This window comes from Salvia hispanica, chromosome 6 (genome assembly GCF_023119035.1).
Source record: "Salvia hispanica cultivar TCC Black 2014 chromosome 6, UniMelb_Shisp_WGS_1.0, whole genome shotgun sequence".
NCBI lineage: Eukaryota > Viridiplantae > Streptophyta > Magnoliopsida > Lamiales > Lamiaceae > Salvia > Salvia hispanica.
In genome coordinates this window covers 47,716,570-47,735,232 of record NC_062970.1, presented here as the reverse complement: position 1 = coordinate 47,735,232, position 18,663 = coordinate 47,716,570, and the positions used below count along the sequence as shown (strand labels likewise).

Sequence of the window (18,663 nt, the reverse complement as noted above, 5' to 3'; positions counted from 1 at the left end):
TCCGCGTTCGTCCATATCCCCCAAATAAAAAAAAAAATAAAAATAAAAAAAAATCAGCCGCTGCACCACAATCTCTAACACAACCATGCATCAGTCCGTCGGCATGTCATACGACTACACCGGCTGTCGTCGCTGTCAATATGACTTCCCTCGAGCCGCACAGCCATTCCGTCCCTACCAGCCGATCCAACCTCGTCGTGTGACCTGTTGGGACCCTCCGGCCTGCCGAGTGGAAGTACTTCGTCCGCCATCGTGGCCTGATCCAGAACCACCCTACGTCTCACACCACTTGGATCCCCTGGATCGTCGCCCACGGCCGAGATACCAGCCCATCGGGTACCGCGATCGCGCGCAAGACGCCTGGCCCCGACACCGCAGCGGCTACGCCGAGAGGGGTGGCCACCTATCTGATCACGGAGATCAAGAGACCCAATTAGGGTTCGATTGCCACCCGACTCATGGAAAGCAGCGGCACCGCCCGACGTGCTGGGACCCACCGGTGCGACAGCAGGACTGCGGCTACCCGACCTTTGACCGGCCCCGACGCTCGGATACCTCCTGGGACCGACCTCACCCTCAAGAGGAGGTTAGAGCGCTTCCAGTCCGGCCCGTTTCCCATCAGCCCCGCTACACCGCCAACCATCCACCGCGGGACATGTACGGTCAGCCCGCACGTGTGACCAGTCAATCCCCAGACCAGCCTCCGCACTCGCCTACCTGTTGGGACCCACCAGAAGTTCTGCCGGTCATCGAGCATAGCCGCCGACCCTCGTTAAGGGAAATACCCTTAACAACTGCAGTAAGTGATTACAACGAGAAATTGCATATTTATAGATTGGAGCAAGCAGCCATTCTCGCCCGGTTGAACGCGTGGTTTGAGGTGAATACTGATGATGAAAATATAACTGGGGAAAACAATGATAACCCTCCCGCGATGGTATTGAGTGCGGATGTTCCCAAAGACATTCACGTTGTTCCCAACGGCATCACTAATATTGCCATCAATAATGCTGTCGGGGTAGATGTGAGCGAAGAAGTTAAACAGAGTGAAGGATCTCACGACCAGTTGACGCCGATGCTCACAAAGGCAAGTATTAGTCATCAGTCGTTTGCGCATGACGCTGATGCTCACAAAGGCAATAAGGATTATCTTACCCCAGAGGTGCACATTTCTAATGAGAATATTGGAATTGAAGGTGCTGATTCCTGTGATGCTAACAGGGGGAGACCTTTTGAGTTGGAAAATACAAAGGATAAAAATGATCTAATTAAGGAGAATTGTGTAAATGTCGTACATTGGTCAAAGTATGGATATGGCATTATGTATTCAAATAGAGGAGGAAAATTAATCACTGTTGGGGTGGATATGTCTCATCCAATTGAACTGCCGAAGCGTGCTGTGTTTGCGCCAAACCAACGACCGTGGCCATTTGATCCAGGTAGGGACAAACCTTTGAATTTTTATTTTGTCTTTTTCTTATTGACTTTGAACGCAATTCTCACATTAAATTTATGTATTGTGAATCATGGAGAGAACAGTTCTTCAAATTAAGATTCAAAAGCGTGTTTTTGCCTATTTTGTCATTACTAGTGTGATTAATTCTCATATAGAGAAGTTCTTCTAAGCTTTATGATTTGTATGGTCTAAAACGCTTTCCACTTCAAGATTTATTGCGAAAGTAAGAATTTTGCAATGTGAAGCAACCCTATTTAAACCCCACCAACTTAAGATTCGTAATCATCCCACAAACCATCCATTAAGAAAGCATGATTTCTTGTGAAAGAATAGCAATCAATTTCCTTCTTGTTCTTCTTTTGTGTGTGTTTGTTTTAGGAGACGCGCAAGTGAGATGCATAGAGAGTGAGAGAGAAGCTCTTCTAACCTTCAAGAATGGCCTCATCGATGAGTACGACAATCTCTCATCATGGCGAAACGACGAAGAATTCTGCAAATGGCACGGTGTTGAGTGCAACAACACCACTGGCCATGTCATCACCCTCCAACTCGACAATGCAAATTTGAGGGGTAAGATTGGCTCTTCGTTGCTTGAGTTGCATCATTGAAATTATCTTAACCTCAGTCGGAATGATTTTGGAGGCATTCCGATCCCACAATTCATCGCTTCCATGAAACAACTACAACACTTGTTTCTTAGTCATTCTAACTTTTCTCAGATCATTCCTCCTCAATTAGGGAACCTTACCAACCTGCGCTCACTTCATCTCTCGTATAACTCTTTAAGGATTGAGAATCTCGACTCTTGTTAACTCTTCTTCCAAGTCTCTTTCTATATTGGACTTGAGTTATAATCAACTCAATGGATCAGTGCCAGACCTGAGAACTTTTTCTTCATTGACAGAACTCCGACTTAAGGCAAATAACTTTATAGGTTCCATTCCTCTGAGTATTGGCCAACTCTCGAAGCTTCAAGTTCTAGATCTTTCTTATAATTCTTTGGAGGGTTAGTCTTTGAATCCCACTTCTCCAGGCTTGATAAGTTAAAGACACTATACTTATCCTTCAATTCATTGATCTTTCATATTCCCCCTCATTGGATTCCTCCTTTTCAATTGGAAACTATATCTTTAGCCAAGTGCAATGTGGGGCCATATTTTCCAAAATGGATCCGAACTCAGACGAATTTGTCATACCTTGATCTCAGTGGTGCCAATATAACAGATGAAGCCCGGATGTGGTTGTGGAGTTCGTCTCCTTCATTAGCCTACTTATATCTATATGACAACCAAATAAGTGGTACAATTCCGAATCTCTCATCCACTTCCATCTTGTCTATAGGACTTAGCTACAATCGATTCTCAGGTCCTATACCATTATTTCATGCTAATGTTACCAAAATTAAGTTGAGTGGAAATAAGCTCTCGGGTTCAATTTCATCCATATGCAAAACTCACCACGACCGGCTTGGTACCCTTGACCTCTCCAATAATCAGTTGGAAGGAGAGGTTCCCAACTGCTGGGAGAAAATGCCAAACTTGTACTCCCTCAATTTGGCTAACAACAGTTTTTCGGGTAAAACTCCTCTTACTTTTGGCAATTTAAACAAATTAGTTTTACTCCAAATGCATGGCAATGATTTATCTGGTGAGTTACCTCACAGTTTAATACTTTGCCAAGAGTTAAGATTCATTGATGTTGGAGGGAACAAGTTAACTGGAAACATCCCCATTTGGATAGGCCAGATGTATAAAATGCAATTTCTAAATTTTCGTGGAAATAAATTGCATGGGAATATTCCTCCCGAGATATGCAATCTTACTAGTATTCAAGTTCTTGATTTGTCCGTAAACAACCTGTCTTCGGTTATACCTGATTGCTTCAACAATTTTACTGTCTTGGCTAGTAAGAATACCACATTAACATATGTTGATCCATATGTTTTGGGTATATGTCCTTCCACTAAGAATGGACACTACGGATATTCATCATTTCAGTGGAAAGGTCATGAATCGGAATATAGGAAAAATCTTGGGATTCTCAAACTCATTGATTTTTCAGGCAATAGATTGATTGGCAACATTCCAAAATCATTTTCCGATATGAGGGGATTAAACTCCTTAAATCTTTCAAGAAATAGTTTGTTAGGATACATAATTCCAAATATTGGTGAAATGGAGATGCTAGATTCACTTGATCTATCACATAACCAACTCTCTGGTAAGATACCTACAAGTTTGGCAAAAATATACACTCTTGGTTTTCTTGATTTGTCAAACAACAATTTGTCTGGAAAAATTCCAACAAGTACTCAACTTCAGAGCTTCAGTGCATCCACTTATGCCGGGAATATTGGACTCTGTGGCGACCCTATGCCAAAGTGTCCCGAAGATACCATGAGGCCACCCACCACTAATCCGTGTGAAAACACGAATGAGAAAGACAACTACTTCTCACTTATGGAAGAAGTTGGCATATCGATGGCCTTTGGTTTTATTTTTGGATTTTGGGGAGTTATTGGTTTATTCATAGTGAAGAAATCATGGAGAATTGCATTCTTCAACTTGTTTGATGATGTTGGAGATTGGTTATACGTGAAGATTGTTGTGTTTGTATCCAAATGGAGACGAAACTGAAATGCAATGCAGGTAACATGTGCTTAAATACTTTTGCAGCTAATAACACAACATTTAATCGAATTTGTTATATTCACATTTCTTTTTCTGCAATCATAACATCACCCTTTTTTTCAGCAGTGCTTTAGCGTTGAACCAAGGTGAACAAACTCATGGCTGATGATCTTTTGAAGTTATTGTAATTTGGTTTGTATATTTTTCTTCTTTTTCTTTGAATGAGGTCTATGTACTTTCACTTTGTTTTCATAGTCTTTTTACTTTCATTTGTAGTGTGTATTTTCTCTTAGAAATTAATGCTTGTGGCTTTTTTGTACTAAGGCAAATACATTGTAATAAAGTTGATAGAAAAGTATTGGTGGAATTGAATGTTATGGAATCTAATCTATATACTACTAATTGTCTTTCCTCAAATTCTCAAATTTTCTCATATACTATTTTCTAATGAAAACGACGTAGTTTTATTCCTTAAAGAATCATGTGAAAATTGCAATAGTCACTCACCAACTTGAACGAGTTTGAGACAAGCTTCAAGAATGGTCTCATCGATAACATATGGAGTTCTCTCCTGCCAACATATTAGTAAATTCATCATTTTCATGAATTTTATGAGTGATTGTAACATAGTCAAAGCACTGTCATATTTCTTTTATTTTATGCTCAATTATGACACCAAATTATGATGAATCAGTCAAACTGATGATGACCTTTTGTCTTTGTATATTGAATATATGACTTAGCCACATATATTCTAGAAATCATTTTGTCTTGCCCCTTTAACACATCTGCATTGTATCTTTCTTACAAGAAGATTTATAAGCTCAAGTGCAACAATTCCAAGCATTTTGTCACTACTTAGTGTGAAAGAGATAATTTGCAATAAGATGCAACAGACAAACATGTGTTGGGCTATTTAAGCCCCCCCAAATTGATATTTCTTCAACATCACACAAATATATATATCCATTAAGAAAAAATGATTTCTTGTAAAAGAATACCAATCAATTTCCTTCTTGTTCTTCTTTCGTGTGTGTTTGTTTTAGGAGACGCGCAAGTGAGATGCGTAGAGAGTGAAAGAGAAGCTCTTCTAAGCTTCAAGAATGGCCTCATCGACGAGCGTGGTATTCTCTCATCATGGCAAAGCAACGAATGCTGCGAATGGGATGGCGTTCTGTGCAGCCACACCACTGGACATGTCATCAACCTTCATGTCAATCATGTAAGATTGAGAGGTAAGATCGGTGCCTCGTTGCTTGAGTTGCATCATTTACAATATCTGGACCTCAGTTGGATGGATTTCGGGGGCATTCCAATCCCAGAATTCATTGGTTCCATGAATCAATTACAAGACCTGTATCTTTCGTATTCAAACTTTTCTGGGACCATTCCTCCCCAGTTAGGGAACCTTACTAACCTACGCTCACTCGATCTCACACATAACTCTTTGAATTCTATATCTCATCCTATACTAGGTTCTGTATTCGACTCACTCGAAATACTGGACTTGTCTCATAACCAACTCAATGGATCCGTGCCCGACCCAAGAGCATTTTCTTCATTGACACAACTATACCTTAGGGGCAATAACTTGACCGGCTCCATTCCTCTAAGCATTGGCCAACTCTCCAAGCTTCGAGTTCTAGATCTTTCTTATAATTCTTTGACAGGTTTGGTCCCTTTAAACATTGGCCAACTCTCCAAGCTTCAATTTCTATATCTTTCCAATAATTCTTTGACAGGTTTAGTTCCTCTAAGCATCGGCCAACTATCCGAGCTTCAGTTTCTAGATCTTTCTTATAATTCCTTGGAAGGTTTAGTCTCCGAATCCCATTTCATCAAGCTTGATAAGTTAAACACACTAGATTTATCCTTCAATCCATTATTGATGTTGGATGTTGCCCCTGATTGGAGTCCTCCTTTTCAGTTGAGGAATATATTTTTAGCTAGGTGCAATGTGGGCCCATATTTTCCGAAATGGATCCGAACTCAGAGGAACTTGTTAGAGCTTGATCTCCGCGGTGCAAATATAACAGATGAAGTCCCAAGGTGGTTGTGGAGTACGTCTTCTTTATTAACGTACTTGTTTCTCTCCGACAATCAAATGAGTGGTACAATTCCAAATCTATCATCCACCTCCATTGAATCTATGGATCTTAGTTTCAATCAATTCACAGGCTCTATACCATTATTCCCTGCCAATACCAACCAAGTTCGCTTGAGCGGAAATATGTTCTCCGGTTCAATTTCATCTATCTGCAAAACTCGACATGATCACCTCTACACCCTTGACCTTTCAAATAATCAGTTGTCAGGAGAAGTTCCCGACTGCTGGGATAAAACGCCCGCCTTGATGTCCCTCATTTTGGCAAATAACAGTTTCTCCGGTGAAATTCCAAGCTCTTTAGCTACCTTAAAAAACCTTAGTATACTACAGTTTCATGGGAATAATTTTTCAGGTGAGTTACCTCACAATTTGAGACTTTGCCAAGAATTGATATTCCTTGATATGGGAGGGAACAAGTTAACAGGAGAGATCCCCGCTTGGATTGGCCAAATGTATAAAGTGCGATTTCTAAACCTTCGTGGAAATAAGTTGCATGGTAGTATTCCTCGCCAGATATGCAATCTTAGTTACATTCAAGTTCTGGACTTGTCCATAAACAACCTGTCTTCAACAATACCTGATTGCTTCAATAATTTTACAGTCTTGGCTAGTTATAAGAATACCAAGAATCTCGATCCATATTTTTTTGGTTCGATATTCTTATTCAATCACAATGATTTTGAGCACTACGGATATTCCACATTTCAATGGAAAGGTCGGGAATCAGAATTCTGGCAAAATCTCCAACTTCTCAAACTCGTTGATTTTTCAAGCAATAGATTGACAGGAAACATTCCCAAATCATTTTCTAGTATGAGGGAATTAAGATCATTGAATCTGTCAAGAAATAGTTTGACAGGAGATATAATTACAGATATTGGTAAAATGGAAATGCTAGATTCTCTTGATCTGTCACATAACCAACTGTCTGGCAAGATACCTACAAGTTTGGCAGAAATACACAGACTCGGTGTTCTTGATTTGTCGAGCAACAACCTGAATGGAAAAATTCCGACCGGTACTCAGCTTCAGAGCTTCAGTGCATCCACTTATGTCGAGAATGATGGACTTTGTGGCAACCCTCTGACAAAGTGCCCCGGAGATAGCTTGAGTCCACCCACCACTAATCCAGACGAGAACGTGAATGAGAAAGAGGGCACCACCTTTTCACTTATGCAAGAAGTTGGCATATCAATGGCCTTTGGTTTCATCTTCGGATTTTGGGGAGTTATTGCTTCATTCATAGTGAAGAAATCATGGAGAATTGCATTCTTCAACTTGTTTGATGATGCTGGAGATTGGCTCTACGTCAGGATTGCTGTGTTTGTATCCAAATGGAGGCGAAGTTGAAATACAACAGGTAATATTACTACATCTAATTACTTCAATAAATTTTCCCATTCTCAAATTTTCTCCCTTTTCGTTTGAAAAGATAAAAGAATTTTTAAACTGCCCATAATTTGTTATTATTCAAAAAGATATTATACATTTTCTTGTTTGTGAATAGAGGTGGACAAGCTCGTGGATAGGACAAGAAGAAAGGATGAAGAACTATGTATTGCTTTAGAAATTGTCTGGTGCCTTGATTAAATCTTTTTCCTACTTTTATATCAATGTTCGTCATGTATATATTTTAATTAGTACAAAATCATTATATTAGCTAGTTATTGTTCCTTTCTATTGTGTTGCATACTTGCATAGGAAGTAAGACAAATTTCATTCACAATTTGATTGTCATCAATTTTGAAGAGCTCAAATTTTTAAAAGAATCACGACTGATTGAAGTCCACAGCATTTTCAATTTTTTGACGATATATAACTGTATATAATCATCATTTTTAATTGTTCATTAATAAATTCTTTATTTTATTAATGATAGAATAATCATGTACAATTAAAAATTCGTCTTTTAAATCATCGCGAATTTTCTTTCAATTTATTATGTTGATTTTTTTGTCAACCTTTCATTGAGTTTGAACATTAAATGTTGTTTATAGCATGTCAAGATTCCACGTAAATTTTGTCGCTAGTTATTGTGAATCATAGTGAGAGAAGTTTTTCCAAGATTCAAAAGCGTTTTTTTGTCCATTTTGTCACTATTTAGTGGGATTCACATATAGAGAGAAATTCCTCTAAGTTTTTCCAAGATTTAGTGTGAAAGTGAGAATGTGCAATGTGAAGCAACACTATTTAAACCCCACCAACTTAAGATTCTCCATCATCCCACAAATATACATACCATCTATTAAGAAATCATGATTTCTTATAAAAGAATAGCAATCAAATTTCTTCTTCTTGTTCTTTTCCGTGTGTTCGTTTCAGGAGATGCATAGAGAGTGAGAGAGAAGCTCTTCTAAGCTTCAAGAATGGCCTCATCGATGAGTACGACAATCTCTCATCATGGCGAAACGACGAAGAATGTTGCAATTGGTATGGTGTTGAGTGCAACAACACCACTCGTCGTGTCATCACCCTTGACCTTAGTCGTGCAACATTGAGAGGTAAGATTGGGCCTTCATTGGTTGAGTTGCGTCATTTAAATTATCTTGACATCAGTGGGAATGATTTTGGCGGCATTCCAATCCCAAAATTCATTGGTTCCATGAAACAATTGCAACACTTAAATCTGAACCGGTCTGCCTTTTTTGGGACCGTTCCTCCTCAAATAGGGAACCTTACCAACCTCCGCTCACTTGATCTCTCGTTTAACTCATTTAGTTTTACATCTCTTACTAAACTTGGTCCTTTATTGGGATCACTCGAAATACTGGACTTGTCTTCTAATCAACTCAATGGATCGATCCCAGATCTGAGAGCCTTTTCTTCATTGAAACAATTGCGCCTTTCTAGAAATAACTTTAAAGGCTCCATACCTCTTAGCATTGGCCAACTCTCCGAGCTTCAAGTTCTTGATCTTTCTCATAATTCTTTGGAAGGTTTAGTTCCGCAAAGTTTTAGCCAACTCTCGGAGCTTCAAGTTCTAGATCTTTCTAATAATTCTTTGACACGTTTAGTCTCTTTCGACAATTTACAGAACTTAGTTGCACTGCAGATGCATGGTAATAATTTATCTGGTGAATTGCCTTACAGTTTGAGAGTTTGCCAAAAATTGAGATTCATTGATGTCGGAGGGAACAAGTTAACAGGAGAGATCCCCACTTGGATTGGCCAAATGTATAAAATGCAATTTCTAAATCTTCGTGGAAATAAATTGCATGGCAGCATTCCTTCAGAGATATGCAATCTTACTGATATTCAAGTTGTGGATCTGTCCAAAAATAACTTGTCCTCAATAATACCCGATTGCTTCAACAATTTCACTGTCTTAGCCAGTAACAGTACTACATTAACATATGTCGATCCATATCTTTTTGGTTTATGTTTTTGCACTAACAATGAGCACTATGGGTATTCAACATTTCAATGGAAAGGTCAAGAATCGGAATACAGGAAAAATATTGAGCTTCTAAAACTTATTGATTTTTCAAGCAATAGATTGACCGGGAATATTCCCAAATCATTTTCCACTATGAGGGGATTAAAATCCTTGAATCTATCACGAAATAGTTTGTCAGGACACATAATTCCAAATATTGGTAAGATGGAGATGCTAGATTCTCTTGATCTATCACACAACGAACTCTCTGGCAAGATACCTACGAGTTTGACAGAGATACACACTCTTGGTGTCCTTGATTTGTCGACCAACAATCTATCTGGAAAAATTCCAACGAGTACTCAGCTTCAGAGCTTCACTGCATCTACTTATGCCGGGAATGATGGACTTTGTGGCGACCCTCTGCCAAAGTGCCCCAAAGATAGCTCGAGGCCATCCATATCTAATCCAGGAGGAAGCATGAAAGAGAAAGACCACAACAACTTCTCATTTATGGAAGAAGTTGGCATATCAATGACCTTTGGTTTTATCTTTGGATTCTGGGGAGTTATTGGTTCATTCATACTAAAGAAATCATGGAGAATTGCATTCTTTAACTTGTTTGATGATGTTGGAGATTGGTTCTACGTCAAGATTGTTGTGTTTGTATCCAAATGGAAATAAATCTGAAATGCTAAGGTAATATTAACTGTCATGCTTAATTGATTAAGATTTGGTAATTGAATGCATAATTTGTGATTTATTATTCTCAAGATACTAAACAATCTTTCTTTGTGTACAAAGGTGGACAAGCTCGTGAATAGTAGAAGAAGATGGGATGAAGAGCTATATATTTGCTTAATCAATGGACAAGCTTTGTGATTTATTATTCCCAAGTGGTTTTCCTACTTTTGTCAATGTTATCCATGTAATTCAATTGTCAAATTAAGTGTTTTTCCTAAGTTTTATCATGTATGTAGAGATGATGTTATACATTATACATTATACATTGTCACACTTTCATTGTCTTGATTCATATTGATACTGTGATTTAGTCACAATTGAGAGAATAGACACTTTTGCGCGACCTATTTGAAGCATCCACTATTACAAATCGTGCCACGTCCCCGGTCTTGGAAGATAGCTCCAAAGCTAAATTTTTGTCTATATAGGTGCCGTTCGATTGTCATGATTCGTTATCGTTTGATTATCTATTTAAGATTAAATTGTTAGATTATTTTAGTTGGAGGGAGATGACTATAACTTATTATTATAGAATTATCCATCCAGAAATAAATTGTAAGATTCAATCTTATGAACCAAATATATTACATATTCAGCGCAAAGTACATATAACGAGAAAGCCTTTCTAACCTTCGAGAATGGCCTCTCTCGCAAACATATTATTAATTCCTCAGTATTTTATCAGTGATATGTAATATAGTCAAACTCAGCTTTGCTATTTTGTCTTCTTTCTTTTATTTTAGGCTCAATTGTGACACCAAATTACCATGAATCAGTCAAACTGATCATGACTTTTTTGTCTTTGTATATTGAATATATGACTTAGCCACATATATTCTAGAATCATTTTGTCTTGCCCCTTTGACACATCTGCATTGTACCTTTCTTACAAGAAGATTTATAAGCACAATTGCAGCAATTCCAAACATTTTGTCACTACTTAGTGTGAAAGAGAGAATTTGTAATGAGGAGAAACATACAAACATGTTTTGGGCTATTTAAGCCCCACCAAATTGATATTTCTTCAACCTCACACAAATATATCTATTAAGAAAGCATGATTTCTGATAAAACAATAGCACCCAAATTTGTTCTTGCTATTCTCTTCTGTGTGTTTGTTTCAGGAGATGGACAAGTGAGATGCATAGAGAGTGAAAGAGAAGCTCTTCTCAGCTTCAAGAATGGCCTCATCGACGAGCGTGGTGTTCTCTCATGGCAAAGCGACGAATGCTGCGAATGGAATGGCGTTGAGTGCAGCAACACCACTAGCCACGTCATCGCCCTCCAACTCAATTACTTACACTTGAGAGGTAAGGTCAGCGCTACGTTGCTTGAGTTGCATCATTTGAATTTTCTCGACCTCAGTTGGATAGACTTCGGAGGCATTCCAATCCCGGAATTCATTGGTTCCATGAATCAACTACAAGACTTGTATCTTAGCCGGTGTAAATTTTCTGGGACCGTTCCTCCTCAGTTAGGGAACCTTACCAACCTACGCTCGCTCGTTCTCTCTTTTAACTCTTTGAGTTATGTACCACTTTCAATACTTGATTCTATGTGGGAATCACTTGAATTACTGAACTTGTCTTATAACCAACTCAATGGATCTTTGCCTGACCTGAGAGCATTTTCTTCATTAACACAATTGTACCTTAGGGACAATAACTTCACCGGCTCCATTCCTCAAAGCGTTGGCAAACTATCCAAGCTTCGAGCTCTAGACCTTTCTTATAATTCTTTGACAGGTTTAGTCCCTCCAAGCATTGGCCAACTCTCCGAGCTTCAAGATCTATATCTTTCTCATAATTCTTTGGAAGGTTTAGTCTCCGAATCCAACTTCATCAAGCTTGATAAGTTAAAGACACTTGACTTATCCTTCAATTCATTGATCTTGGATATTCCCCTTGATTGGAGTCCTCCTTTTCGGTTGGAAACTATATCTTTAGTCAGGTGCAATGTGGGCCCATCTTTTCCAAAATGGATCCAAACTCAGAGGAATTTATCATCACTTGATCTCAGTGGTGCCAATATAACAGATGAAGCCCCGAGTTGGTTGTGGAGTTTTTCATCTTCACTAATAGAGCTATACGTTTCCGACAATCAAATAAGTGGTACATTTCCGAATCTCTCATCTTCTTCCATCGAGTATATGGATCTTAGCTACAATCAATTCTCAGGTCCTATACCATTATTTCCCGCCAATGCTAATCGTATTCACTTGAGTGGAAATATGTTCTCGGGTTCAATTTCATCCATTTGCAAAACTAACTACGATCAGCTTAACGCCCTCGACATCTCTAGTAATCAGTTGGAAGGAGAGGTTCCCGAGTGCTGGGAGAAAATGCCGAACTTGTACTCCCTCAATTTGGCTAACAACAATTTTTCCGGTGAAATTCCTGGCTCTCTAGGTGAACTTGACCTCCTTGCACTACAATTGCATGGTAATAATTTATCTGGTGAGTTACCTTACAATTTGAGACTTTGCCAAAATTTGAGCATCATTGATGTTGGAGGGAACAAGTTAACTGGAGAGATCCCTACTTGGATTGGCCAATTGTATAACATGCAATTTCTAAACTTTCGTGGAAATAATTTGCATGGCAGTATTCCTCCCGAGATATGCAATCTTACTAAAATTCAAGTTCTGGATTTGTCGATAAACAACTTATCTTCGATAATTCCAGATTGCTTCAACAATTTTACTTTCTTGGCTAGTAAGGATACCACAAATATTCTTCCAGTTCTTTTTGGTGTAATGCACTTATTACTTAAGAACAGAAATCACTATGAATATTCTTCATTTCAATGGAAAGGGAAGGAATTCGAGTATTCGGAAAATCTCGGGCGCCTCAAGCTTGTTGACTTTTCAAGCAATAGATTGACAGGGAACATTCCGAAATCATTTTCCATGATGAGGGGATTAAGATCCTTGAATTTGTCAAGAAATAGTTTGACGGGAGATATAATTCCAGATATTGGTAAAATGGAGACGCTAGATTCTCTTGATCTGTCACACAACCAACTATCTGGCAAGATACCTACAAGTTTGGTAGAAGTACACAATCTTGGTGTTCTTGACTTGTCAAGCAACAATCTATCTGGAAAAATTCCAACGAGTACTCAACTTCAGAGCTTCACAACATCCACTTATGCCGAGAATGATGGACTTTGTGGCGACCCTCTGCCAATGTGCCCCGGAGATAGCTTGAGGCCACCCACCACTAATCGAAGCGAGAACGTGGATGAGAAAGATGGCAACACCTTCTCATTTATGGAAGAAGTGGGCATATCAATAGGCTTCGGTTTTATCTTTGGATTTTGGGGAGTTATTGCTTCATTCATAGTGAAGAAATCATGGAGAATCGCATTCTTCAACTTGTTTGATGATGCTGGAGATTGGCTCTACGTCAGGATTGCTGTGTTTGTATTCAAATGGAGACGAAGTTGAAATGCAGGTAATATTACTACATCTAACTTCAATAAATTTTCCCATTCTCAAATTTTCTCCCTTTTCGTTTGAAAATATATTTTTTTTAATTCAAAAAGATACTACTATTCATTTTTTTTTATTTGTGAATAGAGGTGGACAAGCTCGTGGATAGTACTAGAAGAAAGGATGAAGAACTGTGTATTGCTTTAGAAATTGTTCTGATGCCTTAATTAAATGTTATTCCTACCTTTATCGATACTTCGTCATGTATATATTTTAATTAGCCACATTTGCATAGTTATTGTTTAATATTACAAAATCATTATATTAGACAGTTATTGTTCCTTTCTAGTGTGTTGCATAGAGAGTAAGACAAATTTCATTCACAATTTGATTGTCATAAATTTTCAAGAGCTCAAATTTTTAAAAGAATCACAATGAATTGAAATCCACAGCATTTTCCAATTCTTAGTTTCACTTCAGATGCATGGTAATGATTTATGTGGTGAACTACCTTACAATTTGAGACTTTGCCAGGAATTAAGATTCATTAATGTTGGAGGGAACAAGTTAACGGGAGAGATCCCTAGTTGGATTGGCCGGATTTATAAAATGCAATTTCTAAACCTTCGTGGGAATAAATTGCATGGTAATATTCCTCCCGAGATATGCAATCTTATTAGTATTCAAGTTTTGGATTTGTCGATAAACAATTTGTCTTCGATAATACCTGATTGCTTTAACAATTTTACCGTTTTAGCTAGTGAGAATTCCACATTAACATATATTGATCCATATGTTTTGGGTATATGTCCTTACACTAACAATGAGCACTATGGATATTCATCGTTTCAATGGAAAGGCCGCGAATCGGAATATAGGAAAAATCTCAGGCTTCTCAAACTCATTGATTTTCATGCAATAGATTGACCGGTAGCATTCCCAAATCTTTTTCCGCTACGAGGGGATTAACTTCCTTAAATCTATCAAGAAATAGTTTGTCGGGACATATAATTCCAGATATTGGAAAATTGGATTTAATAGATTCCCTTGATCCGTCATACAATCAATTCTCTGGCAGAATACCTACAAGTTTGACACAAATATATACTCTTGGTTTTCTTGATTTGTCAAAAAACAATCTGTCTGGAAAAATTCCAACAAGTACTCAACTTCAGAGCTTCAATGCATCCACTTATGCCGAGAATGATGGGCTCTGTGGCGATCCTCTGCCGAAGTGCCCCGGGGATAGTTTGAGGCCATCAAACACTTATCCGAATAATAAATCAACGAAGTTTAAAAATGAGCAATCATCCTATATCCTTTAATTTGGGCATGTCAACCAAAATATCTACGTTAACAAAACCGCGGCATCCAATAATGCTTTTTTGCCAAATAAATCATCAAGTTTATTTAAATTCTAGTATATCCCACACTTTTCAAAAATAGCACTATAAATCACCAAGTCTGTAAAATTCGCCATCACCTCGACTTTCATAATTTGGATAAAATCGAGATAATTGTGTCAACATAAAATATATATGTAGACAAAACAACATCATTCAATAACACACTAACACTAAAAAATGTCGCATTACTAAAATATTTATTTTTATTATTTCCTCTTTCACTTCATTTCTCCTACCTCAGTGTCTCTCAACTTTTAAATTTCTCCAACCTCATTGTCTCTCAACCTTTATTTTAGATGGAGATTAATTAGTGAACATATACACCATATCATTTAAGTTAGAAACGTCATTCAAATTTTACAATTAGGCAACTGAAAAACATTGGATGATATAATTACAAAAATTTTAAATTTAATAATTCGTCATTCCAATTTTAAAATGTACTCCATCAGTCGGTCTCAGTCCCACTGAAGATGATCCACTTTCATTTTTATTTTTTCCCAACCAAGATGACTCAATGCTAAAAATGTAAACACTTTATCTCCACTTTATTATCTCTCTGCTACGTATTTTACTCTTTTCACTTAACATACAAAATAAAGCTGTATAAAATTTCGTGCCACCTAAGAAATGAGTCATCTTCAGGAAATTCCACGTCATCATGGAGAAATGTAGGGACACACGTCAGCATAGTAAAATGATGCACAAAATCCAAACCCACAAACACAGGCCACAAACTTAGAAAAATCCGGCGTCTGCGCCCCTGCGTTTGCGACACGTGGCACCTCTCTCCGCCATTCATCGTACCATGTCGAATCACCGAAATATCTGCCGCATCTTCCTTTGCCGCCTGAATTTCCCACTTTGCCCCTCCCCACACATTCCCTTCTCTTCTGTGCCTAGTAAATTGGCTTCTATTTTTCAAATATTGTAGGCCAGGCAAAAAATAACACTTGAATACTATTTTAAACAATGCTTTTGCATCTTTGATTGAGATTATAGTCGGTTTATGGCTGAAAAGATGGGTCTTGTATAGGATTGGAACTTACAAAGACATATAATTTGTTTTGTTGATTTAGTATCTAATAATTGAAATAAATCATAACTTTGAAAACCTACAAGGTAGGTTTTGAATAACATTGGACCTCATTGTTAAGCATACGATCTCATCATTGAAATGTAACTGAGTACCATATCGTCTCTATGAGATTCGTACATTCTTATATAAACGTTTGTATCCTTAAATATTTGGTCGAGTTGTCTCATGCTTTAAGTGCTTGCAAATCTATAAGGGAATTACTACTTGGTTCTTCACAACGCAAATATTGTATAATTGTTCGATTTTCTGCGATTTTCTTCATTCCTCTATGTAAATAACCTAATATAGGTTCACAGTCAGTAACTTCTTCACCGTCGAGAATAACGATCAGTCGAAGAACACCATGCATTGATGGATAGTGAGGCCCCGTATTCACTATGATAAGTTCATTTCTTGGAATTTGTATAATCATCCAATACTGAAAACCTTATCACAACAAAAAGGAGAGTGGCTAATTGTGTTTTATTTCTCAAATTAGCCACTTTATCTACACCTACATTAATATGTATGGCTTGGTTCCATGCCACATTGAACCTAACAAATAAACACGCGACATTGAACCTAACAAATAAAATTACTTTTTTGCTTTAAATTAGAGGACATATATTAGAAGCTTCATCATATAGTGATTGATTAGGAAATTATATTTTTATTCATAATATATTGGTGGCCAAAAATGATCACAAGTGCTCCCATCTTGAGGGTGGCAATCTGGTAATTTCAGGTAGAAACGAGGCTGTTTGACTGCAAGTTGAATTTAAGTAATTTCATCTTCTTCTTCCTTCTTCTTTTTCTTCTTCTCTTTTCCCAACAAAATCATCTCTCTCCTTCACACACATTTCCAATTCTCTCTCATTCCAACCTCCAAAATTCCTTCTCTCTCTTTTTCCATTATTTTTTAAGGAAAAAAAAAGGGGATGAAAATGAAGAAATCGTGTGAATTGTGTAAACAAACGGCGCGGATCCACTGTGAGTCGGACCAGGCTAGCTTATGCTGGGACTGCGACGGAAAAGTGCACTCCGCCAATTTTCTGGTGGCGCGGCATTCGAGGAACCTCCTCTGCCGCGTCTGCCAGTCTCCGACGCCGTGGGCCGCCGCCGGCTCCAGGCTCGAGGCCACCTACTCCGCCTGCCGCAGATGCGCCAAGGGAGCCGGCGGCGACTGCGAGGCGGCGGAGGAAATGGCGGAGACGCCGTGGTCGCCGCCGCCGGAGAGCTCCCTCAGCGGCGGCGGCGACGGCGGGGATGCTGCCGCGGTTACGAGGAAACGCGGCAGGATACAGAATGATCGTCCTGTTATTATTGTATGAATACTCTCGCCCGCGGTCTTTAAATTTATGTTCATTTAAAAAAAAAAAAAAAAAACTCTCTCTCTCCCTCTCTAATTTAATTTTTTTTTTGTTAAATAAATTTTGACTAATTTTGATGGTGTATTATAGGATGATTTAAATATATGTGCGGCGGAGGTGGCGGAGGTGGAGGATTCTGTATGCAGAGGAATGTCGACGAGAGAACCGAAGTCACAGAGAGTGAGTGGCGGTGAGTTTGAAGCTAGAGCCGAGGAGGCGGTGAGGAAATTCCGGCCGGAAGAAGAGGTTGTCGGCGATGAAATGCCGGACTATCGCGCCAGAGACGTTGATCTGAATCTGACGTTGGGGCTTTTCAACGGTTGATGATGATTGATAATAAGTTTTCGCCGAGTTAGAATTAGAATTAGAATTATTGTGATTTTTAGAAATAGTAATTAGGAAAGGATTTGAGTTTTTTTTTTAATCATTATGTTACTCCTACTATGTTGTACTACTAATTTTTGTTGGTTGTATTTGGTAATGGCTAAATGAGTATATAAATATTTTCATCTTGAGTTCCCTTGCAAGGATGCATGATCATCATATTATTAACCAAACCTCCACTTTATTTGGATTGTTCATATTTTTTTTATTGGGGTAACGTGTCACATTTTAAGTGAAGTGTTCATATTCAGGACGAGATTTTATACACGAGTTATGTTTCCATTTTAAAAAATGTGTGAATTCGAATGGAATTTTATCATTTTGAGTTTGATAAAAAAAAATTTATTGCACCGCAAAAATAAGAAAAATATTTGTACTACTTATTGTGTTTGTATAGTTACAAAATGAGAATAATATTAGTACTACTTTATTGTTCATGTATAGTTACCAATAGTATTTTGATATATTGGATTCCTTTTCTTTTATCACAAGATTATACTTTTGATGTTCGTTGATTAAAGCTGAAAAAAAGAAGATTTTAGTGACATGGAATGAAATCATCGGTACGAAACTGTCACATATACATATGTAATTGGTTGTTTCATTTTTGTGCCGACTATCAATAAATAGTTTTTACATAAAGTTATGCCTTCTATTTTTAGAATAGCATTCTAATTTT

The 18,663-nt window shown here is 38.0% G+C and overlaps 2 protein-coding genes across 2 annotated transcripts; both read left to right on the top strand.

The window, feature by feature from the left end:
* The first annotated feature begins 11,370 nt into the window (after positions 1-11,370).
* Positions 11,371-13,761, top strand: LOC125195614 (receptor-like protein EIX1). The gene has a single exon (XM_048093747.1). The coding sequence runs from the start codon at positions 11,371-11,373 to the stop codon at positions 13,759-13,761; it is 2,391 nt and encodes a 796-aa protein (XP_047949704.1).
* Positions 13,762-17,041: 3,280 nt separating this feature from the next.
* LOC125193352 (zinc finger protein CONSTANS-LIKE 3-like) lies at positions 17,042-18,115 on the top strand. Its single transcript, XM_048091125.1, has 2 exons — positions 17,042-17,555; positions 17,691-18,115. Exons 1-2 carry the CDS (start codon positions 17,169-17,171, stop codon positions 17,922-17,924), a joined length of 621 nt encoding a protein of 206 aa, XP_047947082.1. The 5' UTR covers positions 17,042-17,168; the 3' UTR covers positions 17,925-18,115.
* Positions 18,116-18,663: the final 548 nt, after the last annotated feature.

Excerpts from the sequence above, each read along its gene's own strand:
- LOC125195614 (XM_048093747.1), top strand. The coding sequence starts at position 11,371 with ATGATTTCTGATAAAACAATAGCACCCAAATTTGTTCTTGCTATTCTC.
- LOC125193352 (XM_048091125.1), top strand. The coding sequence starts at position 17,169 with ATGAAAATGAAGAAATCGTGTGAATTGTGTAAACAAACGGCGCGGATC. Across the intron at positions 17,556-17,690 it reads ATGATCGTCCTGTTATTATT|GATGATTTAAATATATGTGC; the intron begins GTATGAATACTC and ends GGTGTATTATAG.